Source organism: Danio rerio, chromosome 23 (assembly GCF_049306965.1).
Source record: "Danio rerio strain Tuebingen ecotype United States chromosome 23, GRCz12tu, whole genome shotgun sequence".
NCBI classification, from domain to species: domain Eukaryota; kingdom Metazoa; phylum Chordata; class Actinopteri; order Cypriniformes; family Danionidae; genus Danio; species Danio rerio.
The window spans coordinates 14,246,279-14,273,193 of record NC_133198.1 but is presented as its reverse complement, the minus strand read 5'-3'; the positions used below and the strand labels follow the sequence as shown (position 1 = coordinate 14,273,193).

General features: G+C 42.7%; 1 protein-coding gene across 4 annotated transcripts in view; it reads left to right on the top strand.

Moving 5' to 3' along the window:
• The window catches only part of si:dkey-96f10.1, a 109,876-nt gene that overhangs the window by 51,553 nt on the left and 31,408 nt on the right, over positions 1-26,915 (top strand). For all 4 annotated transcript variants that reach the window (XR_012398864.1, XM_002666441.8, XM_073939555.1 and 1 more), the window contains exons 5-6: positions 5,206-5,280; positions 5,373-5,429. Coding sequence is in view for 3 of the 4 variants with exons in the window: in XM_002666441.8 (XP_002666487.2) it covers positions 5,206-5,280; positions 5,373-5,429 (132 nt within the window). In the remaining variant the exon portion in view is untranslated. The remainder of the gene's footprint in view (positions 1-5,205; positions 5,281-5,372; positions 5,430-26,915) is intronic.

Sequence of the window (26,915 nt, the reverse complement as noted above, 5' to 3'; positions counted from 1 at the left end):
CGCTCTGTACAAGTCTCAATTTCTTTTTATGTTTACATTTGCCTTCCCAGTCTCTTTTCCATGCACTTCTAGTAAAATTCACCTTCCTAGTTGACTTTTCTATGTATTTTTATACAGAGTCACAACCTCAGTGAAGTAAACTATCCACACACAGTCACAACCTTGGCGACTAAACTGTCCCTATTTTTAGATTATTACAATCTGATCCTATCGCTGTCTTTACTCTTGGACCTCCTAAAACGTTTGGGCTTGTACCCAGACTGTTCGGGACCACCCATTGGCTCGTTCCTGGATTCCCACCCTTATAGTCCAAATTTCGAAATTCATCAATACCGTTCCCCAGTTAAAATAGCAGTATTCGCAGAGACAGCAGTCACCTTGGCCTGGTTTTTCAAATAATTTAATCAATAATTTTTCAAATTTTTAATCCGGGTAAAATTGATCCAGATTTATTAATCCTTTTTTACGATCCATGATCATGTAATCCATGTAATCCAATTCTTTTTGACCCAGTTTTTCAAAGCAACATCAGATTTGATCAATCTGATCCGCATAGGATCTTTTCAGGATAACTAAATCTGGATCACCAGTGCTCAAACAAGATAGGAAATCACAATGTAGATCTATAGATATGTAAAGAGAAACAAGCAGAATAGTCAGTGTGGCTATATTTTTATTTGAAATGAAAACACACACATATAAAAAAAAACTAAAAACAAGAAAAACCCCACCCCATCCTCTTCCAGCTGTCCACTCATCTGAGATCTACAACAAAAAACACTTTACATTTGAGGATATTTATAACAAGCTTTAAATATAAATATATTGAATAATAAAAAAAAAGACTTCATGTCAAAAGATCCTCAATAATTTCAGACTTCCTCATCTGATGTGGAGAGACCAGCTTGTATGAGCATAGCCTTTAGGAGACAGATCTCAAGTCTGGCCTTGGTTTGCTGCAGTTTGGTCAGAGTCAGTTGGTCCTCTGCCAGATGAAGTTGTGCTTCTGCACTTTCAGTCTCTTTTTGCAATTGTTGTAAGTGATTTCAAAAATCAGTGATTGGCATTCTTTGCGTTTTATTTTTGGTTATTCTGTAATCATTGCATCACTAATAATTATTCTAAAAAGAAAAATTGTTTGCATTGGAATGAAAAAAAAAGATATATATATATATATCTCAATTAGTGACAGAATAAAATGTTTTATTTTTGGTCAATTTTGACTGCTATGTAGGGTGTTATTTTATGAGCTAAACTCTTTCTACTCTTTCTTTCTGTGAGGACAACATGGTCGGATTCCTGACACGATTAAACGTAAATCATCTTCCACTGCCAAAAAGTGTGAGCCATAGCATATTTGCTTTTGATGTATGTATATGTACAAACAGAAAATGCTGCTTCGCAAAGCCAAGGTCGCAGAGCCCTGACGGTGTGGTTGAGTCGAACATTGACTATGTTTACATGGGCAACAATACTTTAATACAACTTTAATATGATTAAGACCAAACCAGTCTCATTCTGAAAATTTAGTGCCACAGACGTTTCTGGAGACTGCAAAATAGTTCCCGGGAGGTACGTATTTTTGCAGTTTTTTGTTCACGCGTGAACCCGCCAGAGGCCGCTGTCGAACGACCTTCCGCCTGTCTGTCTGAATGATCGGCTGACCCACCCTCCTCCTTCCCTAAACCCAACCAATGACAATTCACAAAAGTCGTCCAGATAAAGAAAAGCTCTCGTCTGATTTTTTTTACCACATTTTCAGATTTTGACCACATTCTCACTCTGTAATTAACTATTTCGCTTTATTTTTTGGATTTTGTATTTGTTTTCTTACCTGATTTCTGGAACCACTCTTCCCCAGACTCAAACCCAGTCGTTGTCGTGGTCAGCCCCTCTCTGCACCTTCAGTCTACTGACGTACATGACAAGCTAACCAGACAAACTGGTTGTGACCGCAAAAGCCCTCCACATGGAGGTGAGCCAGCAAGCTCCGGAAGGAACGGCATCACACTACCCTGCAGCGTTTGCTTAAAAAAAAAAAATTAAATGCAGCCATATGTACCTCCGGCCTTGTATTTCACACACATCACGAAATGATGTTTTTTTTTTTTTTTGCTTTCCATTTGGCTTTCCATTAAAACAACACTCTTACACCAGTCCTTACTTTATATTTGTGCCTAATAACCAGTTTGTCATGGGTTCAATAGTGAAAGGAAAACAAAAATTGAAACAAAATTTCATGAGACTCTGCAGGAAACATGACTACACTGTTATAAATTGTCCCGTTAAAAAACTGTAAAATACTGGCAGCTGCAGTTGCCAGCAATGTACTGTTATTTTACAGTATGTTGCTGTGAAAATAGATGGACTACATTGATATACACAATACTCAAGTGAACTCATTTTGTTCACTGAAAGCAACTGCCTCAAATTGGCCAACTGCTGAATGAGTTTGAAGTTAAGTGCTATATATGCTTAGAAGCATACTTATAATGCTAACTTATTTTAGTAAATTAGAAAAGTTTTATTTAACCCAAATGTCTTATATTTCACAGCAGTATACATTCATGTAAATCTGGAATTAACAGAGAGATTCTTACTGCATCAGCAACTAAACAGCTGCTGTCTTTAAATGTACACATACAAAATAACATCAGCAGTTTATTGTTCATCTTTAACTTATACACTGGCTCTACTCTCCTCCGCAACGGTGACACAGAAGAAATTTGCTTCAAGTTTTACAGTAAAATACTGTTTTTTCCTTTATTTTACAGTAAACTATTGGCAGCTGTGGTTGCCAGCAATCTAGTGTTTTATTTACAGTCTACTTCCGTAGTTTAAAGTAACAGTATGTTACTGTTAAAATACATTTTTACACTGTGTTTTAAACTCTCACACCTTTAACCCTTTAAACCCCAGAGCATATACTTCATGCTTTGCCCCATGTTTCTTGCACTCAGAAGTGTGGACACTTCAATTAAACTGAAGTAAATAAATTAATTAAATGACTAATTAAATGATAATTGAGGATTAGCGATTAAGATTACCGAAGGGAAAAAACAAGAACAGAACATACAAAACTACAACTTTAGTCACAGCTTTATAATGAAATAACCTGAAGTACAACAAACGAATAAATCATTTAAATGATCAGTGGATGATTAAACAACTCTACAAACATCATCACCTGCTAAAATACAGATATTGCAAATGTGGAAAATTATATTAATAATAATAAATTATTAAAAATCTGTGCATGCCCTTGAATAGATTTACCCACTCCCATTCTATAAAAGCATAAAAGCCATATATTGGAAATAACGAGAGTTGACAAATTAAAAAACTACATTTTTTTATTTATTATTAAAATGAAATTATAATCCACACTGGAAATGTGGGTGCCTGTGTGTTTTGAGGGGGCCTAGAAAATAATTAGCATAACAAAAACTGCCTGCTGACGCACACAGTTAATGTTGATTAATAAAATAAAGATAAATAATAAAAGCAATGTATCAGAGACCCTTAAAAAACATGTTTAAATCAACAATAAAACATCAAATGTAGCTAACAGCTTTTACATTGTCAATCAAATGAACTTAAACAATTAAAAAATGCAACAAATATTTGTTTGGGCAGAACTACAAAAATAAATGTAAAAAAAAGTTGCTTAAGTTGCACACTAGTTTGATCATGTATAAATATCATTATAATAACCAAATTGTATAAATATTATTGTCACTATAAGCCTACATCATGCTGACGATCAAAAACACTGTCATGATATCTCCTGCGCTTGTCTTCGGACCGAGTGCATCTTAAAATACATGAATGACACCCCTCATAGAAATTGAGAAGCAGACACTCTTTATAATTTGTAAAATAAAGACTTGCAGGTTCACGAAACAGCAGGAGGAAATTGCCGCGGCCGTGGTGCAGGTTAAAAGTTTTTTTAAAAAGTATATGTATAAGGACAGATAGATAACTAGATAGAATAGACAGGAATATATTGATCTGTGCCCCGCTGCTGCTCTCCCGCGGGGCGAACCCGCGCGTGAGAAACAGGCGTGACACAGGAAAAGAAACATCCTACTTTCAGAGCGTGACAGCTCGCAGCACCGTCAATCATTGAGGCAGAAAGACATGACAGTCTGCTGAGTGTTTTATGGGCCGATCAGATCATAAGAAGATGATCAGCCTGGCCCAAAGCGGGAAACTTGCGGGTGTCTGCCCTGGCCACAACAGAAAATAAATAAATAAACAAATAAATTAAAAAATAAGACTGCGTTAATTGCGTAAATTTTTTTAAACCGTTAATTATTTCAAATTAATCGCATGGGTTAACGTGTTAATTTTGACAGCGCTAATATATATATATATATATATATATATATATATATATATATATATATATATATATATATATATATATATACTGGAAAATTAACTCTACAGGTGCCTGATAGTTAGCTGTGGAGCTAACGTTAAAATCATCATCATAATTTACTCAAGTGAACGCCTCAATGTCTCATGCCCCCCTTAATAGATGCTGGCATAACACTCCCATTTGAGTTCACTGCAGTTCCAAAGTTTTTAAAAATAGCTTTTCCAGACTGGTAGATCTTTGGTATTTTCTTTCTCATTTGTTTTTCAATCTCTTTAGATTTCAGTATGTTGTCTAGCTTTTGAGGACATGTTGGTCTACTTCTACTTCTACTTCTTTGTCAGGCAGGTCTTATTTAAGTGATTTCATGATTGTGTATAAGCCACAGCAGGGTATTTCTAGCCTTTTTCACACAGGGCTATATAGTTTTCATTTTTGTTTTCCCTTAATAATTCAAACATTATTTTAAAAGTGTGTATTAACTTGTGTTATCTTTGAATATTATTTAATATATTTGTTTGATAAATTGAAACAATAAGTTGTGACACACATGCAAAATGCAAAAAAATAAGAAATTCATTATGTGGCAAACACTTGGTATAGGCTAAATAAAGTTTTCTTTCAGTAAAAGTCAAATATATTTAAAGCAACATTAAGTATAATTCTTAGTATATACAAAAGTAAACAAAGCATCCTTTATTTTATTTATTTATTATAATTGGATGCATGAGTGTGTAGTTTTGCTCTGAACACCGCACAAGAAACTTTTTTGTCTATTATTGATGGTAAAACTGATTGAGCTAATTCATGTACTGTATGTGCAGGTGTTTGATGCAACCAACACAACAAAAGAACGAAGAGAGATGATTCTCAGTTTTGCTAAAGAGAATGGCTATAAAGTAAGTAATGCAGGTCAATTCAAAGATTTAAAAAAAATTATATTATTCAGAAACATCTACACACTATGTAATTTTAAACTTGTATTTTATAGGTCTTTTTTGTTGAATCCCTTTGTGATGACCCGGAAATTATTGCAGAAAACATCAAGGTAAAGAAAGTTTTCATAATTTTTTTGAAATGATCATATATTCATATTATTGTTTTGCTATAGATCAACAGTGATGAGAAATGATATTATGACCAAACAAAACAGTGACCATAAGTCATCCAGATTTTTTATTGCTATAGCACTTATAACAAATATAGCATTAAATTACTTACTGTTTATTTCTTTGCATTTTAACTTTGTAAACTATAACATCATGGGTCTCCTCGTGGTTTTTGTCTCATTTTGTGAGTCGACTGACAACAGTTGTTCACTCCCTTTTTTCCCCTGCTCTGCTTGCCACGCCCAATCCTCCCACTGCACGCAGTGCTCCACTGTCACCGACTTGGACCCAGTCATTCCCCTCTCTGGCCAGCAGAGGTCATCATCACCGGACTTCTAGACATTACATCATCCGCTTAAACTGATAAGCGCACACACCTGTTCCTCATCTCGCTAACAACCGAGAATAATAAATATATAAATATATAATAAATATATTTAATAAATATACTGCAAATGGATCTCTCTGTGTCAGACCCTCCGTTACAGAAGACTTCGCCCAACATGGATCCCGCAGCCATGCAGGTCTTGTCCACAGCCTCACAGCCCAAGCCCAGGTACTAGCGACACATGAACAATAGCTTTCCCATCTAACCCAACTGACGGAGGAACTAGTAAGAACATTGCGGGGTTTAAATGTGACTTCCACAGCGCAACCCACCGCCAGTCACTCCCCAGTCAAACTCTGGTAACCTTTACACCACATCACTCCAGCCCTCACCTGGCATTCCCTGACAAGTTTTATGGTAACCCCAGTAAATGTAAAGGTTTCCTCCTACAATGTAAGCTGTTTGTCGCTCAACAACCCCACATGTTTTCTGATGAGAACTGTAAAATCGCCTTTGTCTGTTCATTGCTATCTGGAAAAGCCCTGGATTGGGCTACTGCTACACGTTTAAGGAGTTTCTTCAGCGTTTCTGCATTGTGTTTGATCACCCAGAAGGAGGATGAAACGCAGGTGAAGAGCTGCTTTCTATACAGCAGAACAATCAACCAGCAGCGGAGTTTGCCTTGCACTTTCGCACATTAGCAGCGCAAACTGGCTGGGCTGATGACCCCCTAAAAACTCTCTATCGTAAAGCACTGATTCCCGATTTACAAACTGAGCTAGGGTGTAGAGATGATGGGAAGTCGCTCGATCAACTCATTGATCTATCCATCAGGCTGGATAATCTGCTTCGTTCTCGCAGACCTCCTCATGTTCCTCTCTCTTGTCCCAGTCAAGAATCCTCTCCAGTTCCCTCATGCCCTGCCGAGCCCATCTAACTAGGTCGAACTCAACTAACCAGTGAAGAGCGAGACAGACGTATAAAGAATAATTTGTGCCTTTATTGCGGACTTTGTGGTCATACCAAGGTTAAATGTCCCAATAAGCCGAACTCCAAGACACTATCAGTGAGTGGAACCTCTATTCTCTCTAAGAACAGTCATGCTCTTATTGTACCCATTTCAGTGTACCCATTTCAGATCACTGTTAAGTACAGTTATCCAACAACTACATTCAGCCAGGTATTTTACCAAACTTGATCTCCGCAGGGCCTACAACCTCATCCGCATAAAACGGGGTGATGAATGGAAAACCGGGTTCTCTACCACTACTGGCCACTATGATTACCGGGTGATGCCCTTCAGCCTGGCAAACAGTTCTTCTGTCTTTCAAGCATTCACAAATGAGGTATTTCGAGACATGTTGATCCAGTGGGTCATTATATACATTGATGATATCCTTGTCTATTCCGATTCCCTAGAGGGGCACACTCGCCATGTCAGAGCCGTACTCCAGAGACTCATAGAGAACCAGCTATTTGCCAAATTGTCCAAGTGTGAATTCCACCAGACCTGTACCTCCTTCCTTGGATACATAATTAGTGCTGACGGAGTGGCGATGGACGAAGGAAAAGTAAATGCTGTAGTGAATTGGCCAAAGCCGAATACAGTCAAAGAACTGCAACGCTTTCTGGGGTTCGCCAATTTCTATAGACGATTTATACTTAACTTCAGCTCTGTAGCTGCACCGCTCACTTCAATAGTTAAAGGAGGCAATTTCCGATTAAACTGGAAACCCGATGCAGTACGAGCGTTTAATCATCTCAAAGCCCGATTTGCCTCTGCATCTATTCTCTGCCACCCTTCGTTGTCCTTCGTTTTGGAGATAGACACTTCGAACACAGGCATTTGCGCTTTGCTTTCGCAACGACAAATGACGTCAAACAAGCTCCATCCCTGCGCCTTCTTTTCACGCAAGCTTAATTCAGCGGAGAGAAATTACGATGTGGGCAATCGTGAACTCCTCGCAATAAAAGCGGCTATGGAAGAGTGGAGGCATTGGAAAGACGTCATTAAATTCGTGAAGAACTGTTCCCCTTGTAACATGCACAAAACCTTCCGTCACAACCCAGCGGGGCTCCTTCAACCCCTTGAGATTCCTTGTCGCCCCTGGTCCCATGTTGCCATCGATTTCATAACATCCCCCTCTCTGGATCACACCACACTAGCTGTCATCAACCGGTTTTCGAAGGCATGCAGGCTCATTACCAAACTCCCCACAGCTTTGGAAACCGCTGAACTCCTGTGCAACCATGTATTCTGCTACTATGGATTGCCCGAAGACATCGTGTCTGACAGAGGTCCCCAATTTACATCTAGAGTATGATCTGCTTTCTTCAAAAATCTCAATATCAGTCTCACTTCAGGATATCATCCTCAATCCAATGGGCAAGTTGAACGACTCAATCAAGAAATTGGGCATTTCCTCCACACTTACTGTCACCAACATCAAGAGGACTGGAGCCGTTTTCTCATGTGAGCCGAATACGCGCAGAACTCGCTTAGGAAAGCATCCACGGGGCTCACACCCTTCCAAGTTGTCCTGGGCTTTCAACCCCCCCTGTTCCCTTGGTTTGGCGAACCATCTGAACTCCCTGCCCTAGATGATTGGTTCCATAGATGCGAGGAAACGTGGAGCGCAGCCCATACACACTTATCTCACGCTGTAAGAAGATTTAAAGAACAAGCTGACCGCCACCGACGCCCTAGCCCCACATACACCCCAGGACAGTGGGTGTGGCTGTCCACCAGAGACCTTTGCCTCAGACTCCCTTGCAAAAAGCTCAGTCCCAGGTATGTGGGTCCATTACAGAATTAAACTACCCAATAACTACTGTATCTCTCCCACTTCCACGTGTCACTGCTCAAACATGCTGCTGGCCCAGCTGAGGTGGATAGGGAGATGGCAGCCGGTGACCAGGGTCCCCCACCAATCGTCATTGACGGAGAGGAGGCTTACCAAATCCGTGAGATCCTGAAGTCCAGACGCTGGGGAGGACATCTCCAATATCTCATCGACTGGGAGGGGTACGGCCCAGCCGTTCGCAGGAGGGGGGCTCTGTCACCGACTCGGCCCCAGTCATTCCCCTCTCTGGCCAGCAGAGGTCATTATCACCGGACTTCTAGACATTACATTATCCACTTAAACTGATAAGCGCACACACCTGTTCCTCATCTTGCTAACAACCCACACTTACCTATATAAGCCACACTCTCACTCTCACTTGTTTTGCCCCGGCTAACACTACTGAGCATTTCCTGATTCTTGCCTGCTTTCCCATTGACAACTTTGGACTTTATCTCAACTCTGTCTAGCCTGCCGCCTGCCCTGAACTCTAGCCTGCATCCTGACTTTGATCCTGTAGTGGCAATTTTCTTTAAAGAGGCTCTCTCAGTGGTCAAGAAGACAAATTCTTACTCAAAGTGTCTTTTTCTTTAATGAGGCTCTCTCAGTGGTCAACAAGACAAATTCTTACCCAAAGTGTCTTTTAAGGTTTTATTCTTTGCAAAGAAGGTCACAGTCATACAGCAACAACAGTTTCTGCAGAGTGAGACAATGAAGCAAATTGTGTTCATCCTTTTATCTGGGTTGTGCTGCTTACGAGGTCAATTCTAGTTCAACCTAAACCACACATACTACGACAGGTATGAAAACCATCCTGCTGCTTTCCAGTCATATATCACACAGCCCATGCCCCTAACCCCTAACAGATGTTCATCGTAAAGCCTAATTGAAAGATAAAGACCAGGTGGTCACATCCGGGAATGTAAGGCTGTATAAACAAAAGTACACTGTGAACACAAGTGACTTTTCACACATCTAAAGATGAGGAGTAAGCAAGTTTTCACTACACATGTTCATCTAAAAATGAATTTCCATTACAATCCTCACCGCCTGCCTTTGACCCATGCCTGAATACTCACCTTGTGTTTGCCAGCAGCCAGCCCTTCGACTAACTACAACTGTGTTTTATGTGAGATCACACACGCTTAACATCAGTGTGCTGTTTGTTATTAAACTCTGTTTAATAAATATACTGCAAATGGATCCCTCTGTGTCAGACCTGTCATGTATTTTGTATGAGTGTGCTACCCGTACCTGAGTGACGTCATCATGTGGAGTTCAGTTAATAAAAGAATACTGCATGGAACAGCACGGCTACTCTGGTGTCATCTTATACATCATTTAAAAATATAAAAAAAACATAACATGGTGTCAGAAAAGGGATTGTAAATGGAAAGCACAACTGAGAAGATGTCACTACTGCAACCACCATCAGTGTTGTCTCTTCAAGGCAACTTGGCTGAGAATTGGAAGGTATGGCTTCAAAAATTTGAATTATACCTCATTGCTTGCGGAGTGGCGGAGAAATCAGAAACAGTACAGTGTGCAACCTTTCTGCATATCGCGGGTGAAGAAGCGATCAAAGTTTATAACACATTCCAGTTCACCGCAGAAGAAGTGAATAAGATTGACGCACTTAAAAGGAAATTTAAAGAGTACTGTGAGCCAAGAAAGAATCTGCCATATATTCGTCACATGTTTTTCACGAGAACACAAAGTACCGGAGAGACAATTGATGCATACGTCACGGATCTTAAACACAAGGCGAAAGACTGTGAATTCGGTGATTTGACTGACTCGCTAATAAGGGACAGAATTGTTTGCGGGATAAAAGATGACAATGTTCGCGCAAGGCTGTTGCGGGAGGCAGACCTCACGTTGGAAAAGGCAATAGACACCTGCAGAGCCAATGAAATTACGTCAAATCAAATGAAAATGCTTGTTGAAGAAGTTGACGTGAATAAAATAAGCAGTGTTAAAAATACAAAGAAAAGAGGCAAAACTGTGCAGTTTGAACAGAAAAGTAGACAACACGCTTTGGAAAATCAGTCCAAAACACACGTGAAATGTTCACGATGTGGATATCAACATGAATACCAAAAGTGCCCAGCGTATGGACAAGTGTGTAAATCCTGTAACAAAAGGAATCACTTTGCAAAGATGTGCAAAACTCAAGTATCAACAAAGAAAATACAATCAATAGATGAAAATGAGCAAAGTGATGATGAACGAAGTGATTTTTTTGTAGGAACTATTGAGCTGCAAACAAATCAAAGAGTGAAAAATGTGCACACTGTCACCACTGAAGCACAAAATCTGAAAGACAACTGGACTGAAAGCTTGAGAATAAACAACAAGAGTGTCACATTCAAGTTAGACACAGGAGCAGCCTGTAATGTAATGCCCCACAATGTGTTCACAACGCTAGAAACACAAAGAAAACTGAAGAAATCTAACTGTCACCTAGTTACGTATTCTGGCCACAAGATGTCGCCTGTGGGTCAAGTACAGCTAACTTTCACCTACAGAAAACAAAAACACAACATTCAGTTTCAAGTAGTGGATGGAAACGTACCTGCAATACTTGGACGCACAACCTGTGAAAAACTAAAAATGGTCAAAAGAATTCATGAAATAAGTGAAAGTGAAAATAAAGCCGACCCTTTAAAAGGATTTGATGACTTGTTTTGTGGTCTTGGTTGCTTACCAACTGTGCATCACATTAAAACAGACCCTGATGTGTCACCAGTGATTCATCCACCAAGAAAGGTTCCAATAGCCCTTAAAGACAAAATAGTTGAAGAATTACACAAGATGGAAAGTATGGGAGTTATAGTAAAGCAGACAGAACCGACAGATTGGGTGAATAGTATGGTAACTGTGGTGAAACCAAACAAAATCCGTATATGTATGGATCCGCAGGACCTCAATAAAGCAATAAAGCGTGAGCATTATCCATTACTGACAGTGAAAGAAGTGGTATCCAGCCCGGGACACGCACAGTCGAATGGACAGGCTGAGAGAGCAGTCCAAACCATAAAAAACCTGCTGAAGAAAGCTCAGTGTGGTAAAAATGATCCTTACATTTCTTTATTGGAATACAGAAACACACCGTTGGATGGTATTGGGTATTCACCAGCACAATTATTGATGGGACGCAGACTCAAATCCAAGATACCTACCTCAGTCACTTTGTTGACACCTGAAAACAACATACAAATTCATCATAAATTGAAACAAAGACAACACAAGCAGAAGTCTTACTTTGACAGACAAACAAGACTACTTCCAAATGTCCATGTTGGAGAAACTGTGAGAGTGCAGCAAGGAGATGTTTGGAAACCTGCAATAATCACACGAAAACATGAACAACCCGATCCTTCATCATACAAACTCCAGAAGGAAGAACATACAGGAGAAACAGGAAACATATTCTCAAGACTGGAGAGAAAAGTTTTACAACTGTGACAGACAACACAGTCAGTGATGTGATAGACTCGCATGTCCCTGACACGTCATCAATGCTGGACAATGACACACAAGAAACTGTAGTCACTGAGTCTCAGTCACATGAGTACATTACCCGGTCTGGGAGACAAGTGAAATTGCCTTCAAGATACAAAGACTGAAAATCTACAGCATGTTTAGCTCTGATTTGAATTAGAAACTTCATCTCTGTTTACAATTAAAGAAATAAAGAAAGAATAGTGTAGATAAAGAAAAGTTCTATTTAGTTTATGCAGTTATGTAAAGCATACATAATAAGGAGTTTACAAATACAGTTTGTTAAAAAAAAAAAAAAAAGTTTATACATTGCTGACGATTGCATAGTATTAAACTTAAGAGAAGGGATGTCATGTATTTTGTATGAGTGTGCTACCCGTACCTGAGTGACGTCATCATGTGGAGTTCAGTTAATAAAAGAATACTGCATGGAACAGCACGGCTACTCTGGTGTCATCTTATACATCATTTAAAAATATAAAAAAAACGTAACAAGACCCTCCGTTACATCCACACCCATCATGAAACATTTTTTGAAAAAATCTAAGAGACTTGAACAGAAAGAGGGGGGTTTCATGACCCTTTTAAATTATACCAGTGTCATAATTTAGTCTTAAAATACACATAGATAATAATGTTTCTAAAAAACACTTTGATAAAAGCTGCTTAAATGCAGGTTTTCTATTATAACGAATTCGTAGAATCTGAAGCTCTATAATGACCATATTCGGAACAGTTGTCAATATTAATGTGCTCAGCTTACTGCCTGTTTAAAATTTTTTTTCTCTACGTTAAACAGAAATCGCGGAAACAACTAAACTCAACAAATGGGACAGAAAACAATATTAAGATTTTGAAGCTTAAACCAGGGCCGTTGCAAGTGTGAAAGGAGTTAAAGGTAGTGACAATTATAGAACATATGAATATTTTGTTTTTCTTTCTGTTTTATTTTTAAGTTTTATTCATAGGCAATTAGGAAACTTATTGATTTTTTTAACTGTAAAATCAATGTGTGAAGATTTGGATTGTCATGTGACCTTTTTTTGTTTTCCGATTACTAATGTAGAATTCACATGCACTTGGATTGGCTGAGCGGAAGAGGTCAGACTCAGTTTTAGGTCTGGATTTATGAGAGCTATTCTTTTGAAGAGAATAAAGCAGCTTTAGCCAGTGTGTGTGTGTTCGTGTGTGTGTGTGTATATAACATTTTTAACAGAATTGTGTGTTAAATGTAAGACATTATAAAGATGGACAGACATACAAAATTAGTTTTAGAGTTTATCAACATGTAAGGCAGCCAGTGTTTTTGATCTAATAGCTATAAAAACTACATACAGAATACTGCGAGTTTGTGTCAGGATGATGATACATGGGCCTACTTTTTGAGCAATGTTGTTGAGCAATATTACAGGGTTTGATGCTGCTTGTGTCAGGGAAGGGACAAAAGAAAAACTGGTCAGTCACAGGTGCAGGTCTTAACAATGTTTAGTACGCTTGCCAGGACAGTCTCAAAGGGCAAAAAGTGAAATTCAAACAACACAAAAATCTTCAATCCAAAAAACAAAAATATATCCATCTAAGGAGTTGGCATTGAGGCCCAAAGTTCACAAAACAAAAGACAAAAGTGAAATGATAGATCAAAAAGTCCTGGAAAATTAATTAAATAAAACTACCCCAAAGAGGCTAGAAAATTATCTTCAAAAGGGTGCATTACTAGAATACCCGGCAGAACCAGTGCGGCCGCGGAGAAGACAAAGGCTGCGTCCGAAACCGCATACTTCCATACTATATAGCAAGGCTATTCAATTAGTTTGTCTCGGAGGCCTGTTCATGAAAAGCATCCCAAACGAAGGGCCAGAGAGATATGACTAGCTATATGAGTGATAACACAACTGCATATACAGTAAGAGCCCATATGCGGTATATTTCCTCCTTAAGACACCCACGTTGGCTTTTTCTACATTAAAATGTTAATATATTGTACTTTGAAACTACATAATGTGCATTATACAATAGACTTGTCTATTTTACAAACATATTCAAATGTTGTATTTCAGAGCACAACAAAAGCAGTGCATTGCTGAAGTAGGCTTCTTCTACATTCAGACACATTCATATGTTATTTTTTAAACTACGTAACATTTAGGGATGCAAAAATTGAAGATTTCGGTTGTATGATTATATAGTCTGAAGAAAAATCATGGTTTCACGGTTATCACATCTAATTTAAATTTAAGCTTTATATTTGGTAAGTAGCTATTTAGATTAACTATTGTTGCCATCTGCGCTCATACATAATCATTTTAATAATAATTTGTCTAACATATCTTTTGTTTACATTGCACTGAATCCGGCCCCCGAGGCACTTTGTTCCGGCCTTCCAAAGAGTGTGACCAAGACATCAAAAATAAATTTAGTTCAGTCGACAAACGGCCGCTATGGTTATGAAGTTACGTGCGTCTCTGTTCAATAACAGCACGAGCTGCAGTTAAAGGCTGCAAAGAGCGTGAGTCATCATAAGCGAGTGGTGGGGGCAGCTGAAAACATGTTTGTAGAAAAGGCTATTTGTACAATGCACTGATATCGTTAATAGAAATGCAACGATTAGCTGATTTCACTATTAACTGCTCTTTAATTTGTCCTAGTTTTTTTAATCGTAAAGTCTTCTCTAAGCCGCATTTCTGTTGCACGGAACGAAACGAAACCGCTGCAAAATGCCAAGTTGCCTGTGCGCTAGTTTTAAGTTTGAAGTACACCAAAGCTAATACGCATGCATACAGGATTAACTATAGCAGCGGCCATTCCCATATCACATCTTTTCCGCTTGCAAGTTTGTTATTTCTTATGTAAGAATACATGACAATATGCGCGCGCAAGCGGCACCACACGCTTGCAGCTTTCTAGGTGCGCGCAGTAGAAAACATCTCACGGTGAGAGTTGTGTGTGCCTTTCCGTGCAATGTAAAGAAAAGATATGTTAGACGAATTATTATTAAAATTATTATGTATGTATGAACGCAGATGGCAACAGTTCATCTAAATAGTTGCTTACCTAATATAAAGCTTGAATTTACATTAGACATGATAACTGTGAAATCATGATTATTCTTCAGACAAAATAATCGTACAACCAAAATCTATAATTGTTGCATCCCTAATTGTTATGCAGTTCAAAATGCATACATGCATTTTGCATAAATGCATTCAACATTTGAATGTGTCTGAATGTAGTAGAAGCCTACTTAAGCAGTGCACTGCTTTTGCTGTGCTCTGAAATACAACATTTAAATGTTTGTTGAAGTTTATTATACAATGCACTGATGTTATGTAGTTTCAAAATACAACATATTAACATTTTATTGTAGAAAAAGCCAATGTGGGTGTCTTGAGGAGCAAAAATATACAGCATATGGACTCTTATATGCAGTTGTGTCATCACTCATATAGCAAGTTAAATCTCTCCGGCCCTTCATTTGGGATGCTTTTCATGAACCGGCCCCCATGACAAACTAATTGAATAGCCCTCATCTAAGGTTTCATTTAGATACAGATGTTACTACTTCAATGTGTTCCTTTTGCCGCTATTCATACCGTGGCGACGGCGGTAATTGATGTGCCAGCAGCATTTGACCGCTGGGTGGTACTTTTACCACAGATATTCAACTTTGCCTTTTCACAATGTTAAACTGACTGTTCTGTAGGCGTAGCTTACTGTATGGCATGTGATGTGTTCAATTAAAATATAATTTTAATTTAGTTTTTCTGGTAATAGACATGCTCTTACACTATACTGTATGCTGTAGAAAAAATACATGGTGAGAAGTCATAGGCTTCAAAGTCATAGGCATTTAGCTCGTTCAGGAAGGAGACATTTGTGGCTGTGGGTGTGGACTGGCTGGGTTTGTAGTTGGTGATGGCCTGGATGCCCTGCCACACGCGCCAAGGATCAGAGTTGGAAAAGTGCTCCTCTAGCTTTAGCTTGTGACAGTGCTTGGCCTTTTTGATGCCCCTCTTTAGATTAGCCCTGGAAGTGCTGTAGGCCTGTGCATCCCCTGATCTGAAGGCAGTGTTGCGTGCCTTCAAATTAAATCAAATTAAATCACTTTTATTGTCACATCATCAACAGCACGTGTGATATGATAGGTGAAAAGCTTAGGTGCTGGCTCCAGACAGTGCAAAATACAGACAGTGCAAATACAACAACAGTGCAAATACAACGACAGTGCAAAATACAGAAAGTGCTAAATACAACAGCATACTGCCAAAATACCTCCTACTACGCGTCCAGCAGTTCACAAAATCCTATGTAGGCCTTTGCGATTGCTGCTGGTGCTGGTGCTGGTTTCCATACCAGGTGATGATACAGCCAGACAGGATGCTCTTCCCAGTGCAGGTGTAGAATGAGCGGAGGATGTGGGGGCTCATTCCAAACCACCTGTGATGCCTCAGGAAGAAGAAGCGTTGTTGTGCCTTCCTCAGCACTGCTTCTTTGTGAGCAGTACATGTCAAATCCTCAGCGATGTGTACTCCAAGAAACTTGAAAGTGCTGATTCTCTCCACTGGCGTCCCAATGATGGTGATGAGTGTGTTCTTTCGTCTCTCTCCTGAAATCCACCACCAGCTCCTTGGTTTTGCTGATGTTGAGTGAGAGGTGGTTATCCTGACACCACTGCGTCAGAGTGTGCACCTCCTCTCTGTAGGCCATCTCATTATTATTGGTGATTAGGCCCACCAACGTTGTGTCATCAGGAAATTTAGCGATGACATTGGAGCTGTGTTTGGCTGTACAGTCATGTGTGTACAGGGAGTACAGGAGTGGGCTGAGAACACATCCCTGTGGAGCACCAGTGTTGGGCATCAGTGTGGATGAGGTAATGTTGTTCATTCTGAGCACCTGGTGTCTGCGTGACAGGAAGTTCAGGGTCCAGTCGCACAAAGAGCTGTGTAGACCCAGAGCCTGGAGCTTCACCACCAGCTTGGCAGGCACTATGGTGTTGAATGCTGAGCTGTACTCCACAAACAGCATTCTCAAATATATTGATAGTATTTTGGAGCGATTTTCCTGAGATTAGTGTTGTTAAAGTCCCCTGTAAAAATAAATGCTGCCTCTGGGTGTGTGGATTCCTACTCGCTTATCCTCCCATACAGTGTTGTTGCGATACTTTGTAGTGTGCAATTTAACATAATTGCCTCTAGGAGTCACCAATGGAAATAAAACAAAGACAAACAAGAAATAGAGACTTGATGTGGCGTGGACCAAAGGACATTCTCACGTTAATTTCATCGTTAGTAAATCCAATTGTGAGCTTAAAATCTGGCTTACGCAAAGTTTTTGTGTGTAGGCAAATTTTTTCTGTGTATGCAGTGATGATACATGAGGCCCCAGGAGTTTTAGCCCAATTTAAGCAAATAAACACTTAGTTTACTTTGTAAAATAAAACACTTTATTTTGTCATATTTTCATTGTCAATTTTTTTTTGTTTCTAGCTTAATAAAGAAAATAACTCATATGTTTCTATATTTATTTCTGAATGATAGGATCTATTTTACATATAAGGCAACTAGAGCACAACACCTGCCTGTTTACATTCATCTGATATAATGGAAATTTCAAGAGTTCACACTTAAATAATGTTTGACAACTGTAAGCAGGTTTGGCATGCTGTCCCGGGAGAGAACCCTGAGCTCGGAGATAGTTGAGCCCAGGGCTCCCGCCAGGTCCTTAGAGCATGTGAGGGGAGCACGAGATCAGGTGGTTCTCGAGAGCTCCCCAAATGCATGAAGCTCGGGACAGCAGCCGTGTATTCGAAGAAACTCCCCAAAAGGCTTGAAATGCTATATCCGGCTGCTGGATATCGTTATTTGAAAAAGAAAAGGTAAAGGGGCTCCTTTGGAGCAAAGGGTGAAACAGGTTCCTGCGGGAACCCGAGCAAAGTTGGTGTGGGCTGTGAATACTCCTGCGGGAGTAGAGACTCGGGGAGACCCCTGCGGGGGTCAGAGCCATGGGGTTGGCGGGAATCCTGCTGGAGTCATTATAAGGGAAGGGGAAGGAAGGACTCAGGCTGGAGAGGGGGGTGAAGGGGGGCAGGGGGGGCGGAGACTCCGAAGGAGTAATTTGCTCAAGGAACACTCCTTGCGGAGATAGAGCTGGGAGGTGGCAGCACTATATATAATTATATATTTATATGAACACATGGATATGTAAATATATATTGGGGTAATGTAGGGCCTTGGAGGGGCGTTTTTTACTGACTCTTGCGAGAGTCGAAGCTCTTGGCACTCCTGCGGGAGAGAGAGCTGTATGTGCCGTCTCCAGCTGGAGTCAAGAAAAGGAAGGGTTGGTGAAGCCCCAGCTGGAGGGTGAATGGCAGGGGTTGGGGGTGACAGGGGGGCCTGGGCAGGGAAATAACTCCTGCTGAAGTTAGGTGAGTGAAAAGGGGGAGAAGGCTGAGTGCAAATCAGCTGGAAGGAAGAAAGGAAGCTGGATGGCTGGGTCATGCCCGCACCCTTGAGAGACTGGGTAGTTCCTCTGCCCTCGGGAAGCTGGTATGGTTGGGTCGTATTCTCTCCCTGGACTAGGCCCATGCCCTTGGCCGCTGGGATTACTGTTTCTGCTGGTGAGGGTCCTCTGAGCTTCCCTACGATGGCTGTGGTTGAGTCAGATATAAGATTTGAAGGCGTCGGGAGACCACCTTCCTAGTGTTTGTATGTGTTGTTGCGATAGCCCTTTGTGTGCTGCTGTGGTGGCGGCTCCAATTCTGAATAAGTGACTGGATTATGAATCTGGTGGGAAGCCTGAATAGTCCTATGACTTTAAGGTGTTTTTGGAACCAAAACATGTTACTGGGTGGTGTGTGTCGTCTATGAAAAGGGGGCTAGGGGACTTGCGCTTAGTGTTTTCCTATAGTGTATGAAGCTAGAAGTATTTGGAACGGGCTTGTGGAGGAGGAAATATTGAATATGAAGATGCAATGTCCTTTTCTGGATTGATCTGTTTACTTTGCTTGATGAGGAAGGAAATTGTTTCCTCGCCAATCAAGGTCAGATCTGTGATGGTGGGTGGATAGTGGGATCGAAATTTGGTGTTACTGTAAATTCAGAACCTCTGAGAAATCCGAAAAAGACGAAAATATACATTGCATCTAGAGTGTGGTCTGTATAAAAGGATAGGTAGCCTTTTCAGATTGTGCAATGCACTTGGAGAGTATTTTGTGTGTGTGGTGGGCAATCTGGTACATGGGGGGGGGGGGTAATTCTGAATGCCTTTAATAAGGCTGGTTTGTGAATTAACAACAGAATCAGAAATGACCCGTACATGAGTTTGTGGAAGAATTTTTTTTTTAGTTTTTTTTTTTAGTTTTTTGACTGGAGTCCGAAAGTAGAGGTGGAGAAGCCGCCTTAAAGCAGGATAATGATAACGCTCTTTATTAGAGCAGTGAACGGCAGCTTCGTTGTAACTGTGCATGAGAATATTGGGGGCGGACTATTAATTTCTCCACGATATGGCCCTTTGGAAGCGCGTCGGCGGTGAGATGTTCTGCCCAATTCGACTTCTCTTTCTCATCTAGTGTTCTTAACATCCCCAACAATGTCCTGTTAAACCTTTCTGCTGGGTTTGCTTGAAGATGGTAGGGAGTTGTTCGTAAATGTCTGATCCCACAGTAACTCTGCAGTTTTTCAAACAAACTGTTCTCAAACTCCCTCCCCTGGTCATGGTGGATTTTTGCTAGAAAATCAAAACGCATGACAAAGTCATCAAAGATTTTGCGAGCTGCTGTTTTACCGGATTTGTTTTTGGTGGCATATGCCTGGGCAAACTTTGAAAAGTGGTCTATGATCACCAGGATATTCTCGGCTCACCCCTACTTTTCTCTAGGTGTAGTTAGTCAATAGAGACCAACTCAAATGGAGCTGTTGTTTCAATGCTCTGAATGTGATTCGGTTTGGCCTCTTTTGTCTGAGACATCGAAACACTCTCGTGACGTAATGTTCCATCTCTTCTCTCATTTTAGGCCAGAAAAAACGTGCACGAGCTGCCGCCACCATACAATCAGTGGCGAGGTGAGCCATATCCTCATGTAAATATTTGTAAACCACACTTTTCAAGCTCTCTAGAATCCTCTCTCTAGTATACTTCACGCTTGAAAAAGTCACACTTTGTTGGTCTGAGCTTGATACCACATGGTTTCTATCTTTCCAGAACTCTCCCCAAGTTTTCCAAATGTTGGTCAAAGTCCTTGCTAAAAACGAGCACATCATCAAGGTAAGGGATGCAGATATCATCTCTCAACTCTCCTAAATATCCTTCCATGTACCTCTGGAAGGCTGCCGGTACATTGCTGAGCCCGAAGGGTATCCGCACCCACTCGTACAACCCCCAGGGGGTGATGAAGGCTGTGTATGCTCTGCTGTCTTCACTCATGAAGCCTTGATGGTAGGCTTTTCCCTGGTCCAGTACTGTGAACCAGGAGTTCCCCCCTAAGTTTTCTAGAATCTCTTGTATCCGTGGAATAGGGTGTCGGTCAGGGTGTGTCTTCTCATTCAACAGCCTGTAGTCCACACATAGACGTAAGCTACAGTCCTTCTTGCGTACGCACACCACTGGCGAGGAATAGGAAGTTGTGGATTTTTGGATCCAACCCTAAGCAAAGTCTGTATGTGAGTCTTTACCTCTTGATGCAGAGGTCGTGGGATAGCGTTGTATGTTTTCTGGACTGGGATATCATCTTTTAAATAAATGTCCATCTTTAGGTCTTGTATACATCCAGTGTCCCAGTCATCTTTGGCAAACACCCCAGCATTTTCTCTTAGCAGCTGTCTGACATGTTATTGTTGGTCTCCTGATAAGTGGCTGAGATCTACAGGAGGGTCCCACTCATTACCCTCCGGAAATAGATCTCTGTCATTTAGTGTCTGTGGCGATTAGGATTCAGACAAGGGCAGTGATTTTACTTCCATATGGTGTATAGCATCCACTGCATGGAGCCAACCCAGGACTGTCCATCCAGGGAGCATCACATCCTCATCTGGGGTGTTTTCAACTATCACTGTGAGACTGTCACCATCCTTCAGAGGCCCCTGAATGACCTGTTTTTTGATCCTTATCCCTGTGGGCCAGGGCATTTCTGGATTTGGTTCTAACATTACTTGTGCCCCTAAGTCACCTGTCTTGTTCCCTCTTCTACAACTGACATTCACCCTCTCATGTCTAGGAAGGACCATGGGTTTTCATCCCAGTTTTACTAGATGGCAGTCACTGCTATTCCCGCGTTTCTTGAGGAGTGATAGTACTGCTTTCGCTTTTCTGGGAGTAAGCTCTAGAGATAAGCTCAATGTGCTGACAAGAAAACTAAAAGGAACCTGCTGGGTAGTGTTGGTTTAGACCACTTCTTCAATTATGTTAAAACCAATAATTGGTTTCTCCATTTTACTAGATGTAATGATAATTGGCACAAGCAAACATTGTTTTTTATCTCCAGCTTCAGTGTCTGCAGACAGACAAAACCCTACCTCCATTCAGCCCTGATATGGAATGTTTGTCCTGTTGGCTGCTGTCAGACTAAGTTCATCTTCCTGAAGCAGCTCTTTAACTGGTCTCACCACTGCATCAGGTAGGTGTCTCTTCTTCCACTCTGAGCTCACTATTGACACTTGTGACCCTATTAATTAACACTACCAAGTGCACACTGAACCAGACACCTGCGCCCTAGTAGACTGGCTGCCTTTTCTTGTTTGGCTGACCATGGCCCTCCAAGTGAGTCAGTTCTGAACAAATCTGCCATTATGTCTGAGGTGACCTCAATCTTACTAGATGTTGCATTGTTTACTGTGCGTCTTCTACAACCTGCTGCTCAGTGCTCACTATTGCCACACTTATAACAATGTTCACACGTCCCTTCAGGGTTGGTTTGCTCACACTGGGTAGATCGTTTTCTGATTACTTGTGCAGGTGAAGATTAAATCTCTGATTGTCACCTCTGACCATTTGCGGTCGTGATATCTGCGTAAGACTGGCTACTTGAGTGGTTAAGTTCTGAATTGCTTCACATATAACTTTGCCCCTCGCATCTAATTTCTTCATCAGGCTGTTTTTGGGATTTTGGGGTCTTTTCTTTCTTTAAGTTTGTACTTTTTCAACCTCCGGCAAAGCGGGCACGTCGATCACGTCGAAAGCCGGCAGCCGTTAAGTCCGGTAAACAGACCGTGAATCGTCCCTGAGACAGGCCATCCGGAGAGGAGGAAACTTGCTCTTCCCCCGCTGGAGGGCGGGGCCCATATTCCAACGGTACTTTTCAGTGCCACCAAAATTTCAATGAAAGAGCACTTTTCCCCTTCCCCGGATGTGACAGCACGAACCCTGCCAGTCTGGGACGCGCTGCTTCCCAGCTCGCAGAGTCTACATGCTCCGCCAGTGGCGCACGAGTGCTGGGGGGACGGTCTCCTTTCCCCAGCCCTCGAGCCCCCTCCCCAGAGTCAGGGTGCGGAGCCAGATCGAATCGCTCTCCTCCAGCTCTTCCGCGAGACCCTCTCACTTCCCGGATCTGCACACATGCTCTGCGCTGCCCCACCACTGGTACGTCTGCGGTTGTAGTGATGACTCCATTAGCGAGGGCTCTGCCTGGCTGGTTAGCGCGGGCCAAACCTTCGCGGTGGCTCATACGCAGACTCATCATCAGACTCGGCTATGCGATTCAGTTCTTGAAACGGCCCCCCAAGTTCACAGGTGTGTATTTCACCAGGGTCACCCCCTGTGTGCCCCTGTCTTGTGAGAGGAGATTGCTGCCCTCTTGGCGAAGGGTGCAATCAAGCCGGTTCCTCCAGCCGAGATGGAGAGCGGGTTTTACAGCCCGTACTTCATCGTACCCAAAAAGAGCGATGGGTCAAGGCCAATCCTAGATCTGTGCGTTCTACCGCTGTCTACACAAGCTGCCGTTCAAAATGCTTACGCAGAAGCGCATCCTCCGATGCGTTCATCCTCGGGATTGGTTTGCAGCCATAGACCTGAAGGACGCGTATTTTCATGTCTCCATTCTTCCGCGCCACCGCCAGTTTCTGCGGTTTCCGTTCGAAGGTCGAGGGTGGCAATACAAGGTCCTCCCCTTCGGGCTCTCTCTGTCTCTGCGGGTTTTCACCAAACTCGCGGAGGGTGCCTTAGCGCCCCTTCGCCTCGCGGGCATCCGCATACTCAATTACCTTGACGACTATGCACAGAGACAAGGTGCTCCGGCACCTCTGCCTGTTGGGGTTGCAGGTCAAAAGAGCAAACTCGCCCCTGTGTAGAGGATCTCTTATCTTGGGATGGAGCTGGACTCGGTCATCATGGTAGCACGCCTCTCTGGAGAGCGCGCTCGCCTTTTGCTGAACTGTCTGAGGGAGCTCAAAAGCAAAATAGTGGTCCCACTTAAATACTTTCAGAGGCTCCTGGGGCATATGGCATCCGCTGCAGCCGTCACGTCGCTCGGATTGCTCCATATGAGACCACTTCAGCACTGGCTTCACAACCGAGTCCCAAGACGCGCATAGCATGTGGGCACACACCGAGTCTCTGTCACTACGCTGTGTCGCCGCACCCTCAGCCCTTGGAATGACCCCTCGTTCCTGCAGGCCGGTGTGCCTCTGGGACAAGCCTCCAGTCATGTTGTTGTGTCAACAGATGCTTCCAACATGGGCTGGGGAGCCGTCTGTCACGGGCATGCAGCTGCGGGCCTATGGAAAAGTGCCCAGCTGCATTGGCATATGCATTCACATCCCAGGTATGCTCAACCGTGCAGCCGATGTGCTCTCACGGCAGCAAATTAACTCTGGAGAATGGAGACTCCACCCTGAGTCTGTCCAGCTGATATGGGCGCGTTTCAGGGAGGATCAGATCGATCTGTTTGCTTCCCCCGAGAACGCTCATTGCCAGTTGTTCTTTTCCCTGACCGAGGGCTCTCTCGGCACGGATGCACTGGCTCACAGCTGGCCTCGGGGCATACGCAAGTATGCGTTTTCCCCAGTGAGCCTGCTCACGCAGTTTTTGTGCAAGGTCAGGGAGGACGAGGAGCAGGTTCTGCTAGTTGCGCCCCTCTGGCCCAACCGGACCTGGATATCAGAGCTCTCCCTCCTCCCGACGGCCCTCCCCTGGCAAATCCCTTTGAGAGAGGACCTACTCTCTCAGGGACAGGGCACCATTTGGCACCCTCACCCCGCTCTCTGGAACCTCCACGTGTGGTCACTAGACGCGAGGAAGACTTAGGTAACCTACTGTCTGCGGTGGTTGATACCATCACTCAGGCTAGAGCCCCCTCCACGAGGCGTGCCTACGCCCTGAAGTGGAGTCTATTCACTGAATGGTGTGTCTCTCGCAGAGAAGACCCCTGAACCTGCCAGATCAGTGTTGTGCTCTCTTACCTTCAAGAGAAACTGGAGAGCAGGCTGTTGCCCTCCACTCTCAGGGTTTACGTGGCCGCCATCTCCGCTTATCATGACACGGTAGCTGGCGGCACCGTGGGAAAGCACAACCTCATCATCCGGTTCCTCAGTGGCGCTAGGCGAATTAATCCGACTCGCCCCCCTCTCATGCCCTCTTGGGATCTCGCCCTCGTCCTCATGAGCTTGCGTACAGATCCCTTTGAGCCACTCGAATCAGTATCCTTAAGATTTCTGTCCATGAAGACAGCTCTGCTGGTCGCGTTGGCCTCCATTAAGAGGGTCGGGGACCAGGAGGCATTTTCGGTCAGTGACTCGTGCCTGGAATTCGGGCCGGCTTATTCTCATTATTATTATTAGAGACCAGGTAGTAACCCTGCAAGCGCTGCCTCCGGAGGAGGCAGACCCAGCACTTTCCTTACTCTGTCCAGTTCGCGCTCTGCGCATCTATGTGGACCGTACTCAGCACCTTAGAACATCTGAGCAGCTCTTTGTCTGTTATGGCGGTCGGCAGCAGGGAAGTGCCGTATCCAAACAAATATTATCCCACTGGATTGTCGAGGCTATTTCTATTGCCTATTTGAACAGAGGTGAGCCGTGTCCCCCGGGAGTGCGTGCACACTCCACTCGGAGCGTTGCATCCTCTTGGGCGCGTGCACGCGGCGCCTCTCTAACAGACATTTGTAGAGCTGCGGGCTGGGCGACACCCAACACATTTGCTAGGTTTTACAATCTGAGAGTGGAGCCGGTTTCCTCAAGGGTATTAGGTAACCCTTTGGTGGTTGAGGAAACAACTCTGTAGGGTGTTGTAACACGCTTGCGGTGCCATTTTTCCCTAATGCGGAGAGATGTGTACCTTCTTATCTGTCAGTAAGTTCCCCATCAGGTGAGCCCTGCAGATTCCTCTGTGGCCCCCAGCACTGACTCAGCGGAGGAGTCACTTGCTGGGCCACTACGTTGTAGATCTGCCCGCTGGTCAGCCCGCGTTTTGGGTATAGGTATAGGTGCCTCTTGGGTGGACCCGTGTCTTCCCTATTCGCTAACCAACTTCTTATGGGCACACCCCCTTCTTAGGGCTAGTCCATATATATATATATATATATATATATATATATATATATATATATATATATATATATATATATATATCCCCCATTGGGTGCGGATGGTCTCCGCAGCGTCCTCCCTATCAGGATTGCACGCTTCCCAACGTCGTAATTCCTAGAATTATCTAGACGCTAGCGACTCCCAAAATCGCTGCAATCAGAAAAAAAAAAATCTATCCAATCAGTAAAACTTCCTTGAAATGCGATAAGTTAGGGCCAGGGACACGTTGGAGGATCGCGCCTCCCATGATGTGGGTGCGTTACGCTTGCTTGACTACCCTCTCATCTGAGGCTTTGGTAAGGTGCAGTCATTATGGCGTTTTCCATAGTTCTCCCATACGTGGATTTTCCTAGATCAAATCCACCTATAACATTGGAGTTTCCCACCCAAAGGGGAACGTTCGAGGTTACAGAAGTAACCCTTCGTTCCCCGAGGAGGGGAACAGAAATGCTATATTCCATCGCCATAATTACTGTCCCTTAGCTGTTAGCAAGTCTCTTTAGCTTAAAAGGATGGCGTTTGTTTGCTCCATGTGTGCTTATATGCTGGGATAATTGGCAATGAAGCACACCTGCGTAAGCTTATGCTGCCAATTCATTGGCTTTCATTGGCCCGTTCATTGGCCCAATACTCTTTCAGACGAGCGGCTTCTGAACCGAATCCTCCCATAAGTGGATTTTCCTAGATCAAATCCACCAATAGCATTTACATTTCCCTCCTCGGGGAATGAAGGGTTACTTCTGTAACCTCAAACGTTTCCTCCACACCATCATTTCTCAAGCAATCAATTTTCTCTTTTGTGTCTTCAAGTGAGGGGGGCGTGTGCATCTCTTCCTCCCCCTCACTAAGCTTTAACATTTCACACAGTCTCGTCAGTTGTGAGGCAGATAACTCAAATAATTTACTTTTAATTTCATCCAGTGTAGCTTCCCAAACAGGCAACATTATGACTAGCCTTTGGGCAGTCTCATATAACTCGAGTAACTCAGTTTACTTCGGCCGTTCTCTTTAGACACAATGTCTCTTTTCTCACAGCGCCCTCAACGGTGCATGCATGCATCCCTGTATGCTGCTCTCTCTAACTTATTCAGATTTATATATAAACCACAAATAAGATAAAGGCATTAAAAATAAAAGAAAACATGTATAATCCTTTTGAGGCCATTACATATGCGTCGCCTAGTAGCTGCAAGTGTGTAAAAGTGAGAGGAGGAAAAGCGGGGATATAGCAAGGTA